Source organism: Neomonachus schauinslandi, chromosome 6 (genome assembly GCF_002201575.2).
Source record: "Neomonachus schauinslandi chromosome 6, ASM220157v2, whole genome shotgun sequence".
Classification (NCBI taxonomy): Eukaryota; Metazoa; Chordata; class Mammalia; order Carnivora; family Phocidae; genus Neomonachus; species Neomonachus schauinslandi.
The window spans coordinates 121,696,472-121,720,489 of NC_058408.1; the positions used below are offsets into that span (position 1 = coordinate 121,696,472).

At 42.8% G+C, this 24,018-nt stretch overlaps 1 protein-coding gene across 1 annotated transcript in view; it reads left to right on the forward strand.

Annotated features, from left to right (window-relative positions):
• The window catches only part of PLCE1 (phospholipase C epsilon 1), a 272,899-nt gene that overhangs the window by 110,431 nt on the left and 138,450 nt on the right, over nucleotides 1-24,018 (forward strand). The window contains exon 2 of the mRNA XM_044916220.1: nucleotides 3,477-3,765. Coding sequence (XP_044772155.1) covers nucleotides 3,477-3,765 — 289 coding nt within the window. The remainder of the gene's footprint in view (nucleotides 1-3,476; nucleotides 3,766-24,018) is intronic.

Below are 24,018 nucleotides of genomic sequence, written 5' to 3' on the forward strand. Positions count from 1 at the left end.
AGCGGGAGGGGAAGAATGAAGCGGGGGAAATCAGAGGGGTAGACGAACCATGAGAGACGATGGACTCTGAAAAACAAACAGGGTTCTAGAGGGGAGGGGGGTGAAAGAATAAGTCCGCCTGGTGGTGGGTACTGAGGAGGGCACGTTCTGCATGGAGCACTGGGTGTTATGCACAAACAATGAATCATGGAACACTTCATCTAAAACTAATGATGTAATGTATGGGGATTAACATAAGAATAAAAAAAAAAATAATATTAAAAAAAAAAAATAAATAAAAAAAAAAAAAAAAAAAGAAAAAAAAAAAATTAAAACACTATGTGTCAGATTAAATGGTCTTTTGATAAATCTGACCCATGGCCAGCCAATATGTTACCCCCCCTACATCAGTCACTGGGTGGCACATCTCTATTGCATTACAGCTGTCCTGAAGGCCCACGGAGGAAGGGGAGCCACAGAATAAGGCAGAGATGTAGCAGTAAAATAATAAAAGAGACAAGACTTCAGGAAAGATGGATGATTGTGTATTTCAGAGATTTCACAGAGGTCAAGGAAAAGAGAATAATTATTTGATACAAGACTACGTTCACATGCTATGTTCTTAAAAAAAGAAAGGAAGAAAGAAAAAGAAATCCATGGTCAAGTAACATCATAAATACTCCAAACACTCAGTTAAACAAAATAAGATGGATTTCTTTACTCTGACCCTTTTCATTGTCTTTAATATCCTAATATGCAATGTAAATCTTCAAAAGGAGAATTAAGTACTGAGTGTTTCAGTGATCAAGGAGTCCTTATTTCCTACAGTCTTTCTGGATCTAATGATCTGAGGAAAACATTTAGGGAAAGCTGGATAAGGGACTGAATGAACCACTGGGAATCTCTGAAGGAGCGATGTGGAAACTGGAATGCATAAGGTAACGAATGAGGCATGATGAGCCAACGGAGCAGCTTGGCATATAAAGAAAGTAGGTAATAGGTAAGCCCATTAGTAACTAAGAACCATCAGCATATTAATCTTTGTAAAATAAAACCCTTTTAGCATCATTCCTCTAATAAAAACAAATAAACCAAAGAAGTGAAGGTTTCCCCACCTCTGATGGATTAAACCTCTTTGCCTGACATTCAAGGCTCTCCTTTATCAGGCCAGCTGACCTTTTTGATTTCCCACTTATTCTCTGCCCTATACTCATTCTCTGCTCTAAATACCCTGCTCTGCTCACTGTCCTTAGGGCATTTTCTCTTTTTCAGCCTCTTCACCCTTGCTTACCATGTGAGTTGCCTCCCCCAGGTGCTCTGATTAGAACCGTGCCTGTTTTCCAAGGCACAGCTCAAATCTGCTTTCCTCAGAAGCTTTCCTTAGCCATCAAACCTCACAGTGGGTTCTTTTCTCTGAACTTCTAGAGCATTTGAACTTCTGAAGGATTCATCTGAGACTTAGTGTGTTGGAGATTGCCTGTATGATTTGGAACTGAGAGAAGAAAGGCATGTCCTGAGCTCTGCAACTCTCAACCCCAGTTTGCCCTCACAATACACCCAAATAAGGTTAGGATGATATTATCCAGCAGCACATAAGAGCAAGGGTACAACCCCATCACGGTGAATTTCATAGACTGTGCTCTGTTGTTATACAACCACCTGCTCTTCGTTGAGGATGGAAGAGTCCACTCTCTTCTTGCCCCATAGTAATGGGTGCCATTTGTAGACAATAGGTTGAGCACTTTACATATATGATCGTGGTGAATCCCACAATGTCCCTAAGAAGGGGCGTTAGTATCTCCACTTTACAGAAAAGCAAGCTTTCTCTAAACATTCAAGTCAGCTTGTTCATGTTTATGACCCTCTCTTTAGCTGGTCAAGGCAGAGCCAGCCGTACCTCTCCACATACCTGACCCCAGGTCCTGGGCTCTTTCTGTCCCAGCACAACATCTCCATGGCCACACTGGCCACCAGAAATTTAATGACAAGAGAATTAAAGCTCAAGAATTCAGACTCTTCCTTCAAGTGGCAAGTATCTACAAGTAGGCTGCGGAAGGCGGAATAGAAATCTAGTTAGAGTCAGTGCAGTTTGAATATCAGGGGTGTTCTAGGAACATTCTAGGGTCTCCTAAGGACCTAGCACAGCTCAGTGGGTGTCCTCTTGAGTGCCGGTGGGTCCTGATTAATGTGAGATTTGCAGTGTGCAGCATCACAGGGGCACATGCACAGCCTGCAGGACATGTGAGGGTCTTCTCTTCCTTGGATACTCATTGATGTCACTAGAGGGATTGACCTCCATTTTCACCCTACTATGAACTCTTTGCTTATCTGTCTCCCTTGTTAGACTTTGAACTCTCTGAGGGGCAAAGCTGTCTTATTTACCTGGACCTGACACATAACTGGTATATAAATACAAAATAGCTCCTTCTGATTTGATGAATGAATGACAAGGAAAGGTGCTCAAGGTGGAGACAACACAATATAGTCAACTTTTATTCCACTATCAGAAAACTATACTAACTCACCCATGTTGTATTTCTTCCCTGTTGTTTATATACTATTCAGAAGTCTCAGGCTTCCCAGAGACCTTCACAAAACCCAGAACCTCCCACAGTACTGTCAAACCTCATAATTTTCAGGCCCCATCTTCTAAATTAGATTGTGCCATTTTTCAGCACAGGAGGTGTGTGCTGTTCCTTGTGCATGCCCCCATCTTTCAGGGCACTGCCTCCCACCAAGCAGGATCTATATAAATGCATGTTGAACAACAGTATTGGAATTATGGCTGGAAGCCTGTCCTAATTGTGCAATCTCCTTGAGATAATTCTTGGTGAATTCAGGTGATAGGGGAGAGGAGATCAGGATGGTGACAGAGACAGAGCGGGAAGAGTGGGCAGGATCTGTCAACTCATTGGATGTGGGAGGTGAAACAGGATGAAGAGGAAAAAAGGATTCAGAGACTTTGAACCAAGCTGATGGATTGAAGGATTATACCCAAGAGAGAAATATAGAACTTCCCCTTCCCCTGACCTTCTCATCCTCACTGAAGTTTGAGCATAGAGAAAAGATTCCTCATGAATGTCAAGCTCAAGTGTTCCTTGGAGGCAGACAGACCTGGGACAGTCAGGCACTCAGGAGAGTCCAAAAGGACAAAAAGGGAAGGTTTGACTTTGTCACTCTGCAGAAACACTTTGCTCTGCTAAGGAGGAGGAGAAGAAATTTGAGCTGAATATATTTTTGGTTGGAACAACTTGTAAGTGCTCTGTTTGATAGCAGGGTTGTTTGAATGGCCGATTTCATAACTGCACATAGCTTTTCCAAATAAATGGTGTCTGTAGAATGTTCAGGTTAATGCATGAGTCCAAGGCTCAAGAGTGTTTGCGCTTAGAGCAACTGAGCCTTCTTTCTTAATAAGTCATCTTGGCATTTTGTCAACAAACTAATTTGCTTTTCTAAGAAACTAGATTAATACTTCCTGTACTCTGTGCTATTCACAGATCTACAATGCAGTGAGAAGGGGAGAAGAAATAGAAAATACAATTGGATCTCTTCTCCATGTCTTCACAAAGCTCCCAGCCTCCGAGACAGCCCATGAAAGGATAAGCGTTAGTCCATGCTTAAAGCAGTGTGTCCGAGACACCCTATGTGAGTACCGTGCCACCCTGCAGAGGACGTCCGTATCTCAATACATCACGGGTTCTCTCCTAGAAGCGACCACATCTTTGGGAGCTAGAAGTGGCCTACTCAGTACTTTTGGAGGATCCACTGGACGAACGATGCTAAAAGGTAATATCTGAAATTTCACTTTTAACTTTCATCTTTCAGTACAGAAAGGAATCTAAGTTAACATCTATGCATGTCCTGATGGAAAATTTAGTTTACTTATTGGCAATTTTAAATAAAAGTTGCCATTTTAACAAACTATAAAAGAGGTAGTCCTTTATCAAAATCCTGTAAGATGTAAACATTCCAAGTAATAAGCATTAAGATTTTGACATTTCTTTTTCAAAAGAAGTAAATGGTTACAAGACTATCTTTAATTTAAAAAAAAAAATTATTCAGACATAGGGTTTCTCCTAGTGGTAGTCTATGACAGATGTCAATTACTGTGATAAGATGCTTGTAAACAAGTGTGGTCATGTGGTCACAGTGAAAACCAACACTGATATGGAACAGAATGAAATGTAGTTCTTCTTCCCACACAGAATCAATAGGTTCATGTTGACCAGAAAAGCTAAAGGCCATCTTCCAATGACTCCCATCTTAAAAAACAGGATAGTCAGGCATCCTGCTAAAAAATGAAAGCCAATGGAAAATGGCGTCCCTGAGCACCAGAACTTCCCAGCTACTTCCCACGAGTAGCAGACAGGCAGGTCAGAAATGGCAGTGCACCAAAGAACCTTGGAGATTTGTGCACTGCACAGCTGTCACAACCCGCTTGGCAGCCTTCCCTGGCAGGAAGCTGCCAGCCAGACAGGGACCATGCAGAGCAATGTTCCACTGCCTGGGGGCTGCCAAGAGCTTGATCTGACATCCAGCTATTTCTCTCAAGGAGAGCAGCTATTGTCCCTTCACAGCAAGCCCCAGACCTGTGGCTAGCAGGCCAGTGACCTTCCTCCCCCTCCCCACCACACACATCCTGGGCAGGCCCAAGAGGAAGTACACACCTCCCTGTGTACCATGTGGGTACCATGTTGGTTTGTTTTCTGGAGTCATTTTAACTTTTGCGGCTTGGTGATAAATGATGAATGAAGGAAAACACAAGGTGTGGGGACACTAATCCAAGAGACCAAAGGGTTTCATATGTTTTTCATTTATTCAACATATGTTTTCTGAGCCCCTACTAGGTGCTTGGTGCTGGGTAGGGAACAAAACACAGTTCCTGCTGTCACAGAGCTTGGAGTCTCTAGGTGGTAAGCAGTTTCCCCTGTCCACAGGACTCAGGATTTCTCTACCCCGTTTTGGCTCCTGGTGACGGCCAAGCTTCCATTCTCCATCCATGCTCTTCCTGGGAAGTTGGGCTGAGATTGGTATGCGGAGTTATTGTTGCTCTAAGTCTTGTGACTCTATGTGAGGGCCTCATCCTGTGATTTAATCAACTTGTGTTTGTCAGATACCCCATCTGTGCCCGGCTGTGTGTAGGTATATGGGAGAGTCTTTTTTTTTAAGATTTTATTTATTTATTTGAGAGAGAGAGAGAGAATGAGCAGGGAGGAGGGGTAGAAGGAGAAGGAGAAACAGTCTCTCCACTGAGCAGGGAGCCCAATGTGGGGCTCGATCCCAAGACCCTGGGATCATGACCTGAGCCAAAGGCAGATGCTTAACTGACTGAGCCACCCAGGCGCCCTGGTATATGGGAGATTCTAATGAAATGAAAGTCAGTTTACTTGCCCTTAAGTTGTTCATGATTCTAACGAGGAGGCCAGATTTGTGTGTACCAAGTATTCAAAGAATAATATGAGACTGGAGAGAGTTAAGTGCTAAATTATGTGAAAATGGCTCGAAGAGTTCAAAGAGTTTAGAGAGGGAGTTAATGTTCTTTGTGACAAATGGCTTGGACCAAAACACGAGACGGCAGACGAACAAAAGTCAATAGAAGCCACTTTCTTTCTTCTCCATTAATTGCAAAGGGATGGATCTCTAGGATCCCTGACCAAAGCCGCTGCCTCCAGTCCCACACAGACCTTTGGGAAGAAAAAATGAGGCTGCTTGTAGCATGTCTATTGCCCTGATAGTAGCTTGATCTCAATTGCTATTTGTACTTCTCTGTTCAGATCAGAACTTTTTTTTTTTTTTAAGATTTATTTATTTATTTTAGAGAGATGGGGAGGAAGGGGCCGAGGGAGAGGGAGAGAGAGTTCCAAGCAGACTCCACACTGAGCATGGAGCCCAACACTAGGCTCAATCTCACGACCCTGAGATCACAACCTGACCTGAAACCAAGAGCCAGACGCTTAACTTACTGCACCACCCAGGCGCCCCCAGATCAGACTTCTTTATCATTCCCAGCTCAGAGATTCATTGGACCATCAGCTAATGTGTTCTTTAAATTGGCAATTTATGCAAGAGTTGCGAGTTTCTTTAACTTTTTGTTTTGTAGCCCTTTAATGGTTTTTGGTATCCCTCTGTAAGTAGCTTCTGCTGAACAGTACAATTAGCTGACTGGCTTCTGCTTCTGTAACTCTGACTTGTTCTCTTGGAAAACTTCTCCAACTTCAGTGCCCTCTCCCGTGGGGTCTTCAAAGTCTATATGTGCTGTAGTGAACCATATGTTTCTTTAACATGCAGTGGAAGAAAATACATCCAAAAAACCATACAGGTGTTCAGAATTATAGAATGTTTATAGAATCTATAGGTTCAGCCTATTGACTAGTTGGGTCTTGAACTTCATTGGCCATATATTCCAGCAGGGGGTCTGGAGGACATGCTGGTGCTGTGACCTGGTTGCCGGCTTCACTGTGTGTCCTGTGGCATTGAGTTGGCCGAAAGCTTTCAGTTCTGTATTGCTAATGAAAATCTCTGGGAAGTATATAACACAGACTCAGTCCCCATTTTATAAATAACTTGTATTCCAGAAGTTCATTTCTTAGGGGCTGTGTGGAACTGAGAATACTTTCCTAGAGACACAGTATTAAACGTTGTGATTTGGTTGACTCTCATCCTCAGAAACCTCTTTAACCCACAACACGGTTGAAAGTTATACGCTTCCCAGGGTATTCTCTTCAAACACTATTATTGGAGTACTGAGAGCCTCCAAAGAAAAAGCAATGCAAGTGAGTTAAAAGACACTTCCTGCTTAAGGGAAATAAGTTTAATCAAGATGAAAGAGTTAAATTGAAACTTTTATGAAGATTTTCAAAAGAACTTCGGGCCATTTTAGAGATTTTGGATGTTGGCATCTAGTTCTCTTGTATGGTTAATCACATTTCAAAACTCATACTTATATAAAAGAATCAGAAATTATTATCCCCGTGGTTCCCCCACTCCCTTTTTTTAATGGAGGCTTATAAATGGAATGAAGAAGGGAAGAGAGGCCGGGCAGGGTTTAATTTTTTTCCCCCAGAGGAAAAGGGTAAGGAAGAGATTCAAACAGAATGACTTCTCCCATGAGAGAGGTCATGTTTGAAGTAAATTAAAGGGATTTGGGAAAGGTAGAGAAAAAGGAGGGGGAAAGACAAGTACTGTTTGATTCCATTCGTATGAGGCACTTAGAACAGTCAGCATCATAGAGACCAAGGGCTGATGGGGTACGGGGAATGGGGAGTCATTGTTAATGAGTATAGAGTTTCCGTTTTACAAGATGAAGAGATCTATACAACAGTGTGAATATATCTAATGCCACTGAAATATACACTTAAAAGTGGTTAAGATGCTACATTTTATATGTATTTAAACCTCCCTCCCCCCCCCCAAAAAAAGAATAAAAATTTTTTAAAAGAGGAAGAAGATGCTACATAGGTCTTTGGTCCCAGGTCTATTAAGATGTTAGAATCGAGGTTGTGGAAAAGAAATGTGAAAACAGATAGCTTTTCATGTGAACCTCAGGAGGGGGCACAAGTCAGCTCGTCTTGTGGAAGTGGGGTTGTGATTACAAGATGAGGGTTGGAGCAGCCTGCAGTAGGTGAGAATAGGAAGAGAAAATGTCCAGTCAATTGTTCACAAGTCACAAGGCATTCACAAGTCAGGAACTGGGGACTCAAGGCTTGCTTGGCCAGAGCTCTGCAGCCTTGCAACTTTACCCCAGACTACAGGGTTGTGCTGACTCTTCAGTATCTCACTGAGCTTCCACACCTCTGATGGTACAGGTGACTCTAGAAAGACAGCCAGCAATCAGGACACAAACATTCCCAGTTTTCTGCCTTCAGGACCACCAAGGATGGTCTGTCTACGAAGTCGAAAGTTTGCCAAATAACAAACATTTTCTGATGTGAAGCATTGATTAGCAAGGGTGTGCCCTGGATTACAAAGGTGTGCTGTCTCAAAATGGGAAATGGAGCATTTACACCATCTACTTCCAGTCTGGGTCCCTTTCTTCCCCTCCCCATTAACCTTGCTAGAATTTCAGGATCAACTCCCTATAGCAGTGACAGTCAAAAGAAATTATTGGCGTCAATAATCAGGAGGTTTTCTAAACCCATTACCTGTTTTTGTTTCTCCCCCCCCCCCCCCCCCCAGTGTACTCTCTACTAAAAATTACAAAAACAAGATAAAGTAAGAAGGGAGAGAAAAAAGTGAGATCACTGATATTTATATAAAACACTGACAGTAAAATTAGAAAAAAATAGTGGTAAGGGGAAGGATTTTTCGTTAGAAGGCAGCTAAGTGTTTTCAAATGTGCATATTGTACCAGCCAATATAATAAATTTGGTACATTAAACTCAATTTTTCCTCCTCAAACTGTTATTAAGTAAGTTTACAAATTAAAGGATTAAGTATTTACATATAACCAGGACAAAGCTTAGTTATCCATATTTAAATTATGTAGTAGAAAAGAAAACTCCACTGTTCATTTTAACCAGTTTGAGTGTGTGTATATATATGTAAAGAATAACTATATTAAAGTTATTGGTCATATATAGAGTGTGAATAGAATATTAATATGAAAATGAAAAGTGCCCTACATATTTAATATTCTTATTGAAAGTAGACAATATTTTGTTTCTGATAGAAAGGTCTAATAAATTTTTCCTTTATTGCAATAAGGATATTCTATTTGTGTATTTTTCTAAAATTAATACCTTCAAGGATAAAAAAAGAAGTTGTAATAAGAATACACACACACATTCAAACTATGTGACTGTGCTTCATAAATTATTTAGTTTATAAAGGCTGTCTTAGTTGACTTCCTCATAATCAGAACAATTAATCTTTACGTGCCTACCAAGTAGGGGAAGGCATATGCATACTTCTAATTCCCAGATTTAAGTTTATTTAAAGAAATCCTCTGACTTATTAGTTTTGTGGCCTTGAAATTACTTTCTTGGTGGTTAAAAGTATGCTTTATGTAATTTGGGGTATGTTTCTGTACCAGTTAATCAACTAGAAAGTATTTGTTCACTGTGGCCCAATGCTGTGTCACCTCTGGGAAGAATGTAAGGGATTACATCTGGAAGTCTTCAACTTGAACGATAACTTTTCTCACTCCAGCGAAAATGTAATATTAGGTTTTAGGTCTACTGAGGTAGCTCTTACTACCTGCCAAGAGATCTATGAAGTGCTGGGCTGCACAGTTGATGGTGGGGTCTGTAGCTCCACGGGGTCAGTAAGTTTGGTGGGTATAAGACAAAGCCCTATGCCTTGGGTCCACAGTAGTCAGGTGTCATCCAGGACTGTGACACTATGCCTGAGTGTGACCCAGGAAAGTGACTCCATGTCTAGGTGTGACCTAAACATGCTCAGATGTGACCAAGGAGTGTGACTCCACACCCAAGCATAACCTCAGAGTAAAACATCGCATGTGACCCAAGCGTGTCACTCTATGGCCAGGTGTGACTGAGGACTGTGTCTCTGCACCCCTGCTTATAACCAGGGGGTGCTTCCAAAGTACCAGGGGAGAGTAAAGTCATGTACCTCAAACGTAACTGGAGACACGATGCTTCTTTAGCCAGAACAATTATCTGTATTTTGAAGGGGAAGAAGGGTCAGGCAGAAGAATAACTTTTTTTTTTTTTTTTTTAGTTTTTTCCAGGTGACATCCCCATTACTGTTATCTCTGAAATTTTAAACTCTTCCATTTGTAAAGAGAAAATTGGGCATAGGAGCAGGTTAGAGTTGGGTAGAATTACAATAATACTACTTCTTAACATTTTCTTAGTTCTTGCTGGGTTCCAGGTATTGCTCTGAGTGCTTTGCCTGTGTAATTTCATTGAAAGCCATTCAGTGGTCCAATGAAGAAGGTACTGTTTGCTAAGGAAACTGAGGCCCAGAGACATTAAGAATCTTGCACGTGGGTATGTAGGTAGGTCAGGAGTAGTGTGAGTACTTGAATCTAGGCAGCCGGTTGAGTGCATACCATGTTCCAGGCAATGCAGCAAGCCCTTTTTCTGCATTATTTCATTTAGTACTTATTGTGGGTTGACTTGTGTCCTCCAAAAGAGGTATGTTGAAGTCCTAACCCTGAGTACCTGTGAATGTGACCTGATTTGGAAATAGGATCTTTGCAGAGGTACTCAAGTGAAGATGAGGTCATTTTCAGTGAGAGTGAGCCCCAAACCCAGCAACTGGCTTTCCCTGTTTGAGGAAGAGAAGAGACATAGAAGCAGACCCACACTGTGGTGAGTACCATGTGATGATGGAGGCAGAGACAGGAGTGGCGCAACCACAAGCCACGAAACCGCAAAGACTGCCAGCCACCACCGGAAGCTGGGAAGAGGCAAGGGAGGATTCTAACCAGAGTCTTAAAGGAGACATAGCCCTGCCAACACCTTGATTCTTGATGTCTAGCCTCTACAACTGGGAGAAGATAAATTTCTGTTGTTAGCAACCATCCCAGTTGTGGTAATTTGTTACAGCAACGCTAGGAAACTAAGACGATCCTTTTGACAGTTCTGTGAGGAGGAAATTATTGACACCAGGAAACTGAAGCTCAGAGAGTTTAAGTGACTTGCCCAAGGTCACAAAGCCAGTAGGTATGTGCAGCCAACCTAGACCAAGCTTCTCCAAGGCTCATGGTCACCACTACGGTGGAGACACGTTTGCAGCTCCCCAGTAGCAATGTCTGTCTCCACCTCATTTTAGTTGTTTGGGGTTTTTTCTAGTCACAAGCTCTGATGCTCATCCTCCTCCTATACACACCTTGCCTGGCACAGGACCAGGCATAGAATAGGTTTTCAGGGAGCTATATCTCATGATAAAAAGCTTGGATTTTACCACGTAATGAAAGACACTGAAGGGTTCTAAGGAAGGATGTGATTTGATCAGACTGGGTTTTTAGAAAGACCCATCTGGCATAAACCTTTGTGGAATCGAGTGGCGGGTGTGTTCACAGAATCAAGGAACATGTAGTCATTGCTATTTGATAATAGTTAATGGAATGAGATAATTTTAGAACCAAAAAAAGGAAATACTAATTTACACTGTAGGTTGTACAAACATATCAAACTCATACAAAATGAAAATGCAAATACATTCAGGAAGTTTTTGAACTGGCACAAAAGCCATTTGTAGTGTTTCAGTAAACCATTCTCAGCACCAGAGCCCTGGAATGGTTGCAGGGCTATGTCTGGGGCCTCCCTTACTCCTGTCTGAACTCCTCTCCCCTCGTTCCAAGGCACCAGTTGCCTTCGGGGGGTCCAGAGCCGCCCTGACTATACCAGCCCATCCACTCCTCACTTGCAGCCCCATAGTAACATAATTACCTGTTCTTTCTGTAGTGGATCCCAGCTAGGCTTGTGAACAGAGTGACCTGATGGGTTAGAATAGAGATCTGGAGTGTTGACTGATGAGGGAGACTCCCTGGGATGGACTGGGGACAGATGGAAGAGCTGATGGCAACTGGCAGAGGGAATGGGGCACACAGGTGCAAAGGCATAAGAAACACACAGTGTGTTCAGGGAACTGCTGGTCTACCAAGCTGTTCTGGCTGAAACTTGGGAAGTACAAAGGCTAGGTAGGAAGGCATGGGGCTGGAGCTGGGAGGAGAAAATAGGTCTCCGGGGGACTGTATTTAATGATAAAGAGCTTGGATTTCACTTTGTATATAACGAGAGAGATGCTGAAGGGTACTAATGAAGGGTGTGATTTAATCAAACTGGGTTTTTATTTACTTATTTTTTAGGATTTTATTTATTTATTTGACAGAGAGATAGAGATAGAGCACAAGTAGGCAGAGTGGCAGGGAGAGGGAGAAGCAGGCTCCCCACTGACCAAGGAGCTGGACTCAGGGTTTGATCCCAGGGCCCTGGGATCATGACCCAAGCCGAAGGCAGCTGCTTCACCGACTGAGCCACCCAGTTGCCCCTCAAACTGGGTTTTTAGAAAGACCCATCTGGCTGCAGTAAGGGGTGGGGCTGTAAAGAGTGTCATCCTTAACCCTGGCATAAGCATCCAAAGTATAGTTTCCTGGGGTTCCCCCCCAAACATACCGAATTAGTCTCTGATACTTCAGGTGAGTGTGCTCAGTGTGGAAGGTGGGTGGAGGGAAAGGGCAATGAGATCCAGAGACACTTAGGAGGATATTGTTAAGGCATCATTCCTGGTAGGGTGTTGTTGGCACATTGAGCCACGGGTAAAAATTACAACAAGGCCCCCCTCCTCCCTCTCCGCAGGGTGATACAACCTCATGCCCATGCATATCATCCAGGGCACAGCATGCTGGCTGGATTTCAGACCTCTTTTCCACTCGGGTAAGCACCTTTATGCAGTGCACAGACTGTTCACTGTACCAGAAAGTCTGAATCCTGGGGAGGCAGCAGAGAGGCGTATGTAAGGGGTAGAATTAATAGAATATGGGGATTGGATGGATATATTATGGATAAAGAGAGCTGAGCCTAAGATGACCATTAATGTTATCTTTTAAAAAAAATCATTTCAGATCCTTCCAGTTTGGTACACCTGGGTGGCTCAGATGGTTGGACGTCTGCCTTTGGCTCAGGTCATGATCTTGGGGTCCTGGGATGGAGCCCCATGTAGAGCTCCCTGCTCAGCAGGGAGTCTGCTTCTCCCTCTCCTTCTGCCTCTCCCCCTGCTTGTGCTCTTTCTGTCTCTCTCAGATGAATAAATAAATTCAGTTTTTTTTTTTTAAGATTTTTATTCATTTGACAGAGAGAGACACAGCGAGAGAGGGAACACAAGCAGGGGGAGTGGGGGAGGGAGAAGCAGGCTTCTCACTGAGCAGGGAGTCCGATGTGGGGCTCAATCCCAGGATCCTGGGACCATAACCTAAGCCGAAGGCAGATGCTTAACAACTGTGCCCCATAAATAAAATATTTTTAAAAATCCTTCCAATTTGTTATTCATGGTTAAAAATTAATAGGGTTTGCTGCCTGGGTGGCTCAGTCGTTAAGCATCTGCCTTTGGCTCAGGTCATGATCTCAGGGTCCTGGGATCGAGTCCCACATCGGGCTCTCTGCTCAGCGAGAAGCCTGCTTCTCCCTCTCCCACTCCCCCTGCTTGTGTTCCCTCTCTCACTGTGTCTCTCTCTGTCAAATAAATAAAATCTTTAAAAAAAATTAATAGGATTTTTGGATTGTATGCCTATTCCCACCCCCTTCCCCACCATCAGTTCAAGAAATCAGGAAGTTAAGGGTTCATTAAATACTAATTATTTAGTATAAGTGCTAAAACCTCTAAAATAGGAAACTAATAAATTCTTCATGATTAAAGAGAAAAGTCCTAATCATTGAATTCAGAAAGGTGATTGGTGAAGACAGTAACCCCAGATAGCCACTTGGGATCTCCATATTTGAGCTGGTCCTGAAAATGTCAAGTCATAGGTACAGAATCTCTGAATGGTCCATATTCCAGAAATTCATTTACACGATAGTTATTTGAAACTTTATACCTGAAGACAAAACAGCAATTAAACTCCAAGCCTTCCCCAAAATAACTTGTTTGACACAAATAAAACTGAACTCCTGAGTATTTTAAATGAAAAAGTCCTAAAAGATGATTTTTCTGTGTCAGTAATTAAATGTCCCCCCCAAAACCAAACTGGAATAAGAAATTGTTGTATTTACCCTGAACGAGGTGAGTTTAATTAGAAAACAATAAAGAGCAGATGGATAACCCTGAGGGGGAGTCAAGAAATACATTTAAATTGAAAGGTAAAGAGAGAAGTTTAAGAATAGTTTTTAAAGCTGAGGCAGTTACCATTAGAAAAAAAAACTGAAAATATATAGCTTGCAATAATTGGAAAAATGGGCCCAATTCCTCATCTTTCATTGAGGTGATAGAATATATTCTTCTTCCAGGGGAAGGGAATATATAAAGAAATACAGATGTAAACCGTTTTTAGTGTAAGGACATAACTGCCCAAGAACAGACACAGAAACAAACAAAAATGGTTACCTCCACGAGAGGTTTTTTACTTGTCACTTCCCCTCATCTATAGTGTTCGAATATTGATTTCCATGAGCACATACTACATGGATCATGTTTTAAAAGAAGCTTTTGGAGCCTATGTGAAGATTCTGATGGATTCAAGGCCCTCATCTCCAGTACCATTGTTATCAGCTGCCATACTGAAGACCATCTGGGGCTCCCATTCAAATGAGAAGACAGAGAGGAAGACCAGAGGCTTTGTTGAAGTAGGGTGGGGAGAGGGGAGAGGGGTGAGTAAGACAAGTGTGATTTCAGGCTCTTCTTTGTCCTGATAGGACTGTCAGCCTCTGAGTTTCTTCATGATTTAAAGAAATGCAATGTGAACATCAGTCTGTCTTGGATTTGAGACTTGATTTCAACACCGTGTTATCTTGAATAGGTGACTTTCCTTCTCGAGGCTTCAGTGTCGGCATCTATAAAATGAAAATAAGAGCACAACTTAATAGAGTTGTTTGGAGGATTAAATGAGATAATGTATATAAAGAACTTAGCCTAGCAGCTGGCACCTAATATGTGCTCAATAAATGTAATGATGCTGATGCAGAGGATGATGATGGTGGTCATGATTGTTGCCACCTTGGAATGCCAACCCTCCACTGTTCTTAATTCAAGTGCTCTGCTCTTAGCTCAGTCACAGATGCACACAGAAAGAGAGACATCCTCCATGTTTCCACAGCTGTAGACTCAGAGCAGTAGCATCTTAAGGGACACTTGAAAGGAGGTATCTACCGGCTGGGACCATCCTTATGTAGAGTCTTCAGTTAGGTTTTCATTAGGACCCATGCAGCAGGCCATTTATTCATTCATTTATCTATTTGACAAATATTTATTGAGTATTTACTGTGTTCAAAGCCCTGTGCTAGGTCCTGAGGATAAAAAAGTCAATAGATATAGTGTTAACTTTCAAGGAATTCACTTGCTGTTGGGGGAGATGGACAGATAAACATGCAGTTTTCAGTGTAAATATTATAGTTGAAATAAGTACAGGATGTAGAGGCTCAGAGGGAAGTTCCTATACCATCTTGAGGGAAGTCTGAGGTTTCTAAAACCACTTAAGAGCCTGGAGAAATGTGAAGCCTTATTTCGCCAAGGAAAACAAACCCTCACCATACACCTTCACTGTATGGTGAAGCTTCTGTTGTTTCTACTTCATTCTTTGTTGATATCATCTCTCCCCCCTCCAGAGTGGGAAAGATGCAAAACATTTATACCTGGGATTAGGAGCCATGTCTAAAATCTATAATTGGTACAGAATTTACTGTTCAAGTTAAAATTGGTATGTTTTTATGAAGATGCATAAAATTAAATGAGATTTTGCAGTAAATGTACTTTTTGAGTGTTTTTGTGTTATTTATTCTTTTAAAGAACAAAAAGTCATTTTAAATGAACTATAAAAATTCTTGTCCATGGGAACAGTTATAGAACATAATGGAATATGCTTATAATTTGTTTATAATAATGTGTGGGTCAGTAGCAAATATTTAAAGGGGGAAAAAAGGAATATCTCAAGTTAGTCTGAGTCTTATTTAAACTTCTGTTGGAATTGGGTCTTAAAACCAAGGAATCATAAATTAGTAATACAGTTAAAGTAGTTAAGAGGGCAGTTTAAGAGTATTTTGTCTTCAATGAACTGAATTCTAAAAGAAGATATTTTACCATCTTCAAGAAAGTCTAAAATACTTTGTCAACTAGAAATACATATTTGGTACTTAAAGACTTTTAACTCTGTATTTCATCATGACCACAAACTTTTAAAGGCATGATTCCTATAATATTAATCCCACAAGTGATTCTATGAAGGTCTGAACAAATGTATGCTTCCACCCCTCTGAGGCTGTCCCTGTGAATTTCACAGTCACCAGAAACACCCTTGGTAGCATTGCTGTGTATTTTACCTGTGTATATCCAGAGTTACATTTTTACATTAATAAGCAGACTTATCTAAAATCCATTTCAAACAGATATTTCTGTGAATTATGAGGAACATAGAAGGGAACTGAGAATACACAAAGTTTCAGAGACCTTGGCAACTCACAAGAGCTGCACTTATAAACTACCAAGTTTAGAACCAAAACCTTTAACTGGGGTGATCAGCTAGTACGGGCAAACCCAGCATGTGATCCCAAGCCTGTCTGATTCCCAAATCCAAGTTCTTAACCACTAGGAAACCATTCAGGTTCTCTCCCAGTCTCTCTCTCTCTTTCTGTCTCTCTCTCTCCCTCCATTCCCTCCCACCCTCCATCCCTCCCTCCCCCCTCCCCCGCTCTTTCTTTCTGTGTACATATGTGTCTAAGTACAACATGGAACCCCTGATTTGAATGCAGGTCCCTCTGACTATGAAACTGATCATTTTCCTGCATACCTGCCATCTCCTTGACCTAGAGACATCTGAGGACTTCAAGGATATCTCAAGCATTCTTTGATATAGGCACCTACCTATAAGTCTTCCCAATAGTCACAGCACAGAATCAACCAAATGAGAGAAGAGGAGACTCCTATTAGCTAATGAGCCAAGCAAATATATTGCTCTCTACCAAAAAAGCCACACAGCACCCAACACACAGAAGGGGCCCAGAAAATATTTGTTGAGTGAATGAATGAACAAATGAACACATGCACACAACTCTAAGCTAAAACACATGTACCTATACTAACACCAGGAGGGAACATTTGAAGCCATCTCCCCATCCTCTGAGCATCACCAACATCAAAAGTTAATTTACCAGCAAGAATGTTCTTCATGCATCATTTACAAAAATCATTTGGGCTGGTCCCAGCCCTGCTCAATGTGCAATGGAAGGTAGGTGGCAAAAGACAGAGTCCTGCCCAGTTGGGAGGTATCAGGTGGCCCACAGTGAGGTGGACAGCCATGAAATGATTTCTTGCTGGTCTGTTTCTGTCATTCCCATGTGCCCTCATACCCCTAGGCCAGTTGGCAAGTGGTCCTGAGGGTCTGATCTCTGCAAAGTGAGCTCACAGTGTTATTGAGAAAAGAGAAGAGGGAAAGAAGGAAGGGAGTCACCCCAACCTCTTCATTAGCCCTGCTTTGGAGGGTCCAGGATCTCTTTCCTGAGCAGAGAGATGAGGACACCATCACTGTTCAGCCCTCAAGTCAGGAGAGAAGTCCTCATTTCCTTCTTATCTTTTGGGAAGGCCCTCTGCCCTATGGTTATCATACCCCAGCACACCAAGAAGAGGCTGCTGGTGGTGAAAATTCCTTTACTTTACAAATAAATATTAAATACCTATGCTGGCAGGTACCACGAATAGAGTAGACATTGTTCCTACCCAAATGGAGCTTAAAGACCTGTAGGGAATCAAGTATTTACAAAAACAAATGACAGATTATAACCTGATACATGCTACAAGGGATCGGGACCTGGCTGTGTGAGACCCTCTTAAAGGGAGATTTGACCTGAGCAGATAACACCTTGCCGAGGCAATAATGTTTCAGCTGAGGGCTAAAGGTCCAACACATGTAAACTAAGAGAAAAGGTGTTGGAAGCATGTCTAGACAGAAGCAACTGTATGTGTAAAGGCCTGGTGGCAGAAGAGAGTATGGCAGGTTTGAGATTTGGATGTAAAGTGGTCTGGAGAAGTCAGAACGACAAAGGCTAACAGGTCTTGGGTGCTCACTGTGGGCAAGGTGTTATGACAGTGTTTTTAAAGTATTATTTAAAGCTAACATTTTTACATATGAAGAAACTAAGGCAAAGAGAGGCAAAACAAATTGCCAGATAATACCAGTTCTCGTTTAGGGCCCTTGTCTCTATCGCTAGAAGCAGAGGGAAGCCATCAGAGGGTTTAAGCAGAAATGAACACATGGTGTTTCAACAGAATGATTCTGATAAAAATAAACTAGAGATGCCCCCACCTGCACTACCCCTTCTTTTGTACCCCAAATTAAAATATTTACATGTAAAATCAGCATGGCTATTGAATCTGAAAATAAATGATTATTCTGAAAAAGAGACCTAGATAATACAAACTAATGTGCTGGTGTGTGGTGGTTCTGAGGAGTGGGGAATGGCCTAGTAGTCCAGCTCCCTCTACTTTCTGAGACCTGTATTCCAAGAAGTTTAGAAGAGAGCCTGGTATGACCTAGAGAGGGAGGTTGAAGACAGTCCCCTTCCAGGAACAGAGACTTAACGCTCCCCACCCTGTGCCAAGCTCAATGAGTACAATGAGTCCTATCTTACTTTTTATACCAGGGAAGCAAAACCTCCCTCATGGCCCAAATCCAGGCCATATGTGTTTTTCTTTGACAGCTGCAATAGTTTAAAATTTGGGGAATTTTGCATTAAAATGTAGAGTTCTGGCTTCTCTGGCATTCCTGGGCCACCATTCACTTTTGGCCCCATGGGTTGGCCCCTGACCCACCCTAACCATCACCCCCCATAAGACATATGAGCAGCTCCATACTCCTCACTGCTACACCTGGCACCTGCCTGACCCTGCAGCCATCTACATTTGGGACCCCATTTGGGACCCCAGATTGTATTCTGAGATTTGCACAGGCTCTGGAAGGATTTCAGGTCATGGGTTTAGGAGGCTGCGCCGCAAGTTTGGACAAAGAGGAGAAGGGCTGCAAACAAACAGGTTGTCTCTGAACTGGTTTCTGGTCAGTGTGGAGGGGGGTCTCCCTGGGAGACATAGGAGTTGTTCTAGGCAGGAGAAGCAGGTGAGATGAGGTGCCAAGGTCAGAATGAGTGCAGTGCCTGGGAAGCAATGAGGAAATGATTCTCAGCAACAATCTAGTGGGTGGATACGAGAGATAAGGTTAATTTGGAGGTGTGGTTACAGTTCTGAGAGCAAGGTGAAAATTTGCACCTAAAGTCTTAGAGAATCATAGGCTCTTAGTGGGTTGAACATTAGGAAGGTCAGACCAACAGCAGCATGTGGGGATCAAGAGCCTGGAGGCAGAATCACCCTCTGTAGGAAGGAGAGTGGCAATCACAAACCTGAATGATTATTCCCAGATTAGGAATGGTGCACCCAGAATAAAGAGCCAGAAGCTGGTGCAAGCCCATGTAGTTTCATTGGCACGGGGCGGTGGTTACAGGAAGAAGAATAGTCTTGAAAATTTAGCATCACCGGGAGAAAAATGAAATGCAATAAAAATTACAGTTGGTTAAGAATGGAGGCAATTTTACTACCAACAGAGCACCACTGTGAAAATCTCCAGGCTCGTGCCAGTGGGTAAATGCTGCTAACCTTTTCCTGGAGTCTGGGCATCTGAGTGCTCTTGTGTTGGCCCAGGCCCGCTGGCTGGGAGCAGGGCCTCCTCCGGCTTCCATAAAGCATAGATCTTGCCCAAATGTGGAAAACCTTTAGGGATATGAAAACCATTAGGGATCCGTAGCCCTGATTTGAACCAAGCAGAATAAACAAACCCTTGCCCAAATTGGAACTCGCTGGACGCCTTTCAGAGTTATCCAGGGAGAAAGGCTTGGAGGCCTCAAGGGTCTTCAAGTGGGATTATGTCTTATTTCAGCTGCTCTGCTCCAGTCTGATGAGATCCGTGCACTTCAGTCTTTGTCCTTTTCTGAAGTGTTTTAACATCTCAGTTGCAAACCCACAAATGGATTGTGTTCTAAACCTATAACATATACAGTATTTTTTTTTACCCCGCTAGTGGGATTTTAAAGCCCAAGTTAGACCTTCTGGAAGTGTGTTATATATCCAGGAACTCGGTTGGAAAAGGTCCAGAGAGCATTCACATTTTCCATAGACAGGGTCTTGCTAAGTTCCCAACCTTGATTTCTATTTTCAATATCCTTTGTCACTCTTTCCAGCCAAATAGTTTAGTTAGTTTTCTATATGCAAAGCTTCATATAATTTTGCATCTTGCTCCCCAGAACAATTAAGTGGCATATTTTCTTTTTTGATCCCAATTTTTTAATTAATCTGGGGAGGCAGATTCAGAGAGAATTATGAATATTCATTCACTAGTCAACTCAGTGCCTACTAGGGGGCTGGACACAGGCAATTTGGGGACAGCGAAGGGGGGTGGACTGAAGAAGAGGAAACAATTCCCCTAGTCACTCATATTCATGATCCACTAAACATGGAGTTGGACAGAGAGCTAGGAAAGCAGGACACAGAGCAACTAAGAACCCAGCCCTACATGGTCACGAATTCAGAGGTCAGAGAAGCATAATTTGAACTAATCTTGAGCTAGACTGGAGCTATTACCCTGTCTCTAGTCTACTTCTAGGAATTACACTGTAATAAAGCACAGTACGAAAAACATGTACTGAAGCTGGCCATGGCTTTGTTCTGGCCAGGGATAAAAACAATGAAAAAGGCACTGTTCTTAATCCCTAGGAGTTGGTGATTTAGTTGACAGACTGAGGTGTGAACATGTGGTTACATTGTACAGTGATACATATGAGGCTAAGGTTAGTGTGCCCTTTGGTGACAGACAGACCTAAATCCCACATACAAGCTGTGTGACCCAGGGCAGATGACTTACCTCCTCTGTTCCTAAGTTTCATCATCTTATAAAATGGGGACAGTGCAGATACTTGCCTCAGAGAATTAGAATGGTAAAATAAATGAATCTAATGAATATAAGGTGATTAGTACACTCAAAAATAAAAACAAACAGACCAAAAAAGACAGAGATGGGACAAAGAAAACATTCCAGAAATACTGAGAACAAAGGCTTAGCTGCAGAATGGTTCTCCAGACCAGGACTAGCAAGGAAAGGGTCAAGTTTGGCAGGAGCGGCGCAAAGGAACCTGGAGAGGACTGTGAGAAATGGAGCTGTGAAAGGTGCCCTGGTCTAGAGGCTTGTCTGGAGCTGTGGGTGGGCCCTGGGTCAAGGCAGACCCCAGCAGGAGGGGGCTCTGGACGGTAATTCTTCCTGGCGCTTGCTTTCAGAGCTCATTTCTCTCATCCACACCCACTCCTCCCTACCATTCCAAGCTGCATCAGCCACAGACAGCACCTCACCTGGAAGGTCTCTCTAATCTTCCTAGCTTGAGCAGTGGAATAATGCACAGAGAAACCCTTCTCCTTCTCGAGCTCAGGCATGAGAAAGTTGGAATGTTTAATGCCAACTCTTCCTTTCAAAAGGAAAAGAGAGAAAAGATGGGAGGAAGGGAGGAGGAAAGGGATGGATGAAAGGAAAGGAAGGGAAATGGATCCAGAAGCGGGCAGGGAACGGTATACAGATGGACCAAATTAGCGATGTTCAGCAAAGCACAGACTTACCACCTCATTTATCAAAAGCGGGTCCCAGATCAGCCTTGCCAATGGATTCCACTTGTAGGACTTCCTGTTCTTCTTCCCATCCTTGCTTCTTCCCTGAATATCTGAACTTGGAGAGATTGCATGAGCTATCTGAGGAAGGGTCTGCAGACATGGCTGCTGCATCCATCCCAGAACCTCTGAGTTCTCCACAGATGGCCCCAGGTCTTGGATCCCTTTGACCTTGGGCGGTGTCACATCCTTTGTGCTTATCAATCTTTCTGTGTGTTTATTGGGTGACAGTGACTGAGCTCTCCTCTCTGCAGGCGCTCTGCCTTGGGCTGGAGACAGCAACATAAGGTGTAGGAGGCCCAAACAACAGTGCCCAGCACTGAGAAAGGACCCAGGGCTACCTAGAGAGAGTACCTTTCTAGCACAACTAGAGTTCTCAGAGGTGACTGCTTAGTGCCTACTTGGATACAAGTTTCGGTGATGTTGTTTTTCAAAAAAAAATCTTTATAGCTTTATCACTTTGAACCTAAAATCAAAAAGCCTATATTGCTTTAAAAATAGTAAGATTAATCTTTTCTACTACTCAGTACAAATTAATGAGAAACCATGTATTTATGAACTGGCCAATGTATAATAAAATAACTTTGATTTAGGTTTCTTTCTTGAAAATGGATTTTTGAAGTGCAATTTCAAAGTGCCACTGTGGGGGGACCTCAGATTTGATTATTCAGTCTCTCCAAGCCTTAGTTTTCTGTATCCACAAAGTGTAAATAATAGGCTTGTCCTATAAATCAAAGGAATGCAGAGGCATCTGATTTGTTGACTGTAAGCCGTTATACAAATGTAAGCTGCCTTTGCTACTACCATTAATAATTGCGATGATGAACGATGACTGTGTTTATGGCCCTGGGTGAGGTGTGTGAAGCCAGCCAGCTCATCCTCTGCTACATCTGGATGCTTCTGTGTTGGCCACTTCTAGAAACTCCTTCAGACCTGAGCTTCTCAAACTATAATGTGCATATGGGTCCCCTGGGAAACTTGTTGAAATGCAGATTTGGATTTACTAGGTCTGGGGTGGGGTGAGATTCTGAATGTTTATGAGGTTCCCTACCATGCAGTCGCTGCTGGGCAAGGCCCTCCTGTTGAGTAGCAAGACTCGAGGTTCTCTCAGAAATTCCCATGGCTTCTTTGTCTCCCACCTTTGCCGGAGGAGAGCTGACTCACCTTTCAAGGGCCAAGGGCTTCCCTGCCAGGTCCATACCCGGTCCTGGAGAAGGAAAGCTATCCGCTGCACAGAGCAAAGACCCCATCCTCCTGCAGCGCACTTCGCTTGCTGCCACATGCAGGAGGCCCAGTGTTTGTTCCCCGTTCTCCTGTGTGTTCATTCCACCATTCCTTGAGGTCTGACCTTCAGCTCTGAAGAGGTTTTAGTTCACCTACTCTGCTTGAATCTGTCTTTGAACCCTGGAGCACTGATCTGAGCCAGTCAAGTTCACAGAAAACTGACTGCAAAACCCAAATGCACTTTCCCAGTTTCTGAGAGCCACCTGCAGCTCAGTCAGTTCAAGTATCACACACACCAGGAATGATGATGATGACTGAATCGGGAAGGACGTGCCATAAACTATTGGGAGGGCTTTACCAACACCAACCTCACCTGAAGGTGTGGTTCCAGAACCAGCAGAAATCTTGGGCCTCACCTGACCTCATGAATCAGAATCTGTGTTATTTTAAACAATGGAATCCTCAGGTAAAAACATGGGTTCAAGTCCTAGCTATGCCACCCATGACTCCTGCAACTTTAATCTTTTCTCCCCTACCTTCCGTCCTCAGTCCCTTGGTCTCATTCAGTTTCAGGGTCAACTTGTAAAGACCTCAAATCCTCTTCATTGATAAAGATTTTGGGAGTTCTCTTTGGTGCCCAGGATTAGTGGTCAACAACTCTAACACTCACTCAGAGTGGCTGGACGGAGTTCCAGTTTGTGATTGTTCCTCTAGACACCACGGGGCTAGCATGTTGGGTCCCTTTAGGTGAAGAAATTACAGAGTAATTAGATATGACCCATCAGCTGTCAGAGAATATAATCTCCTTGTATTATTTATATCTGTAACCGTAGACAAAAAGGAAGTCACCCTGAGAGAAAGAACACACCAGTGAGTAATTGGACCTTTAACAGAATGAAGAAGCCACATGTCTTATGTGTATTTATGACCTATTTCCCCCGTACCAACACTCATGTGCCTGTAAACAGGTAAATATAACACACTCCCAGTGTGTATGACAACCTGCTCAGAGTTCACATGGAAACATGCCAGTCTTCCATTAATGGCCCAAACACTTCCGAAAACAACCTGGTGAGGTACGATCATGATTCCCATTTCAAAGATGAGAAAACTGAGACCTAGAGGCTATACGTTGATGCCCCTGTAAATTTCCCTTATCTAAGAAATTGAGAAGGGGAAAGACAGCAGGTGGCTTTACCCTCTGTTGTCCTGAACCATTCCCTTCTGGCTTTAAATTTGCCTGCCCCAGTCCACAAACCCAAGCCTCTGTGGTGAGGCTGAATGGGTGCTCCTGTTTTAGAAGACATTTAGGGAACCTCGTGGTGATCCCACCCCCTTCCAACCTCAGAGGTTTGCCAAAGTATTCATTCCATGTATGATATTTTACTTGTGAGGCATTTAGGAAAGTTTATTTTCCTCATCTTTTCCTATCTTTGATGATGTTTGTACTCCTTCTTAGCTAGGAGTTTACAGGAAGATGAGTAGATGGCCTGGTCTGCTCTGAAAGAT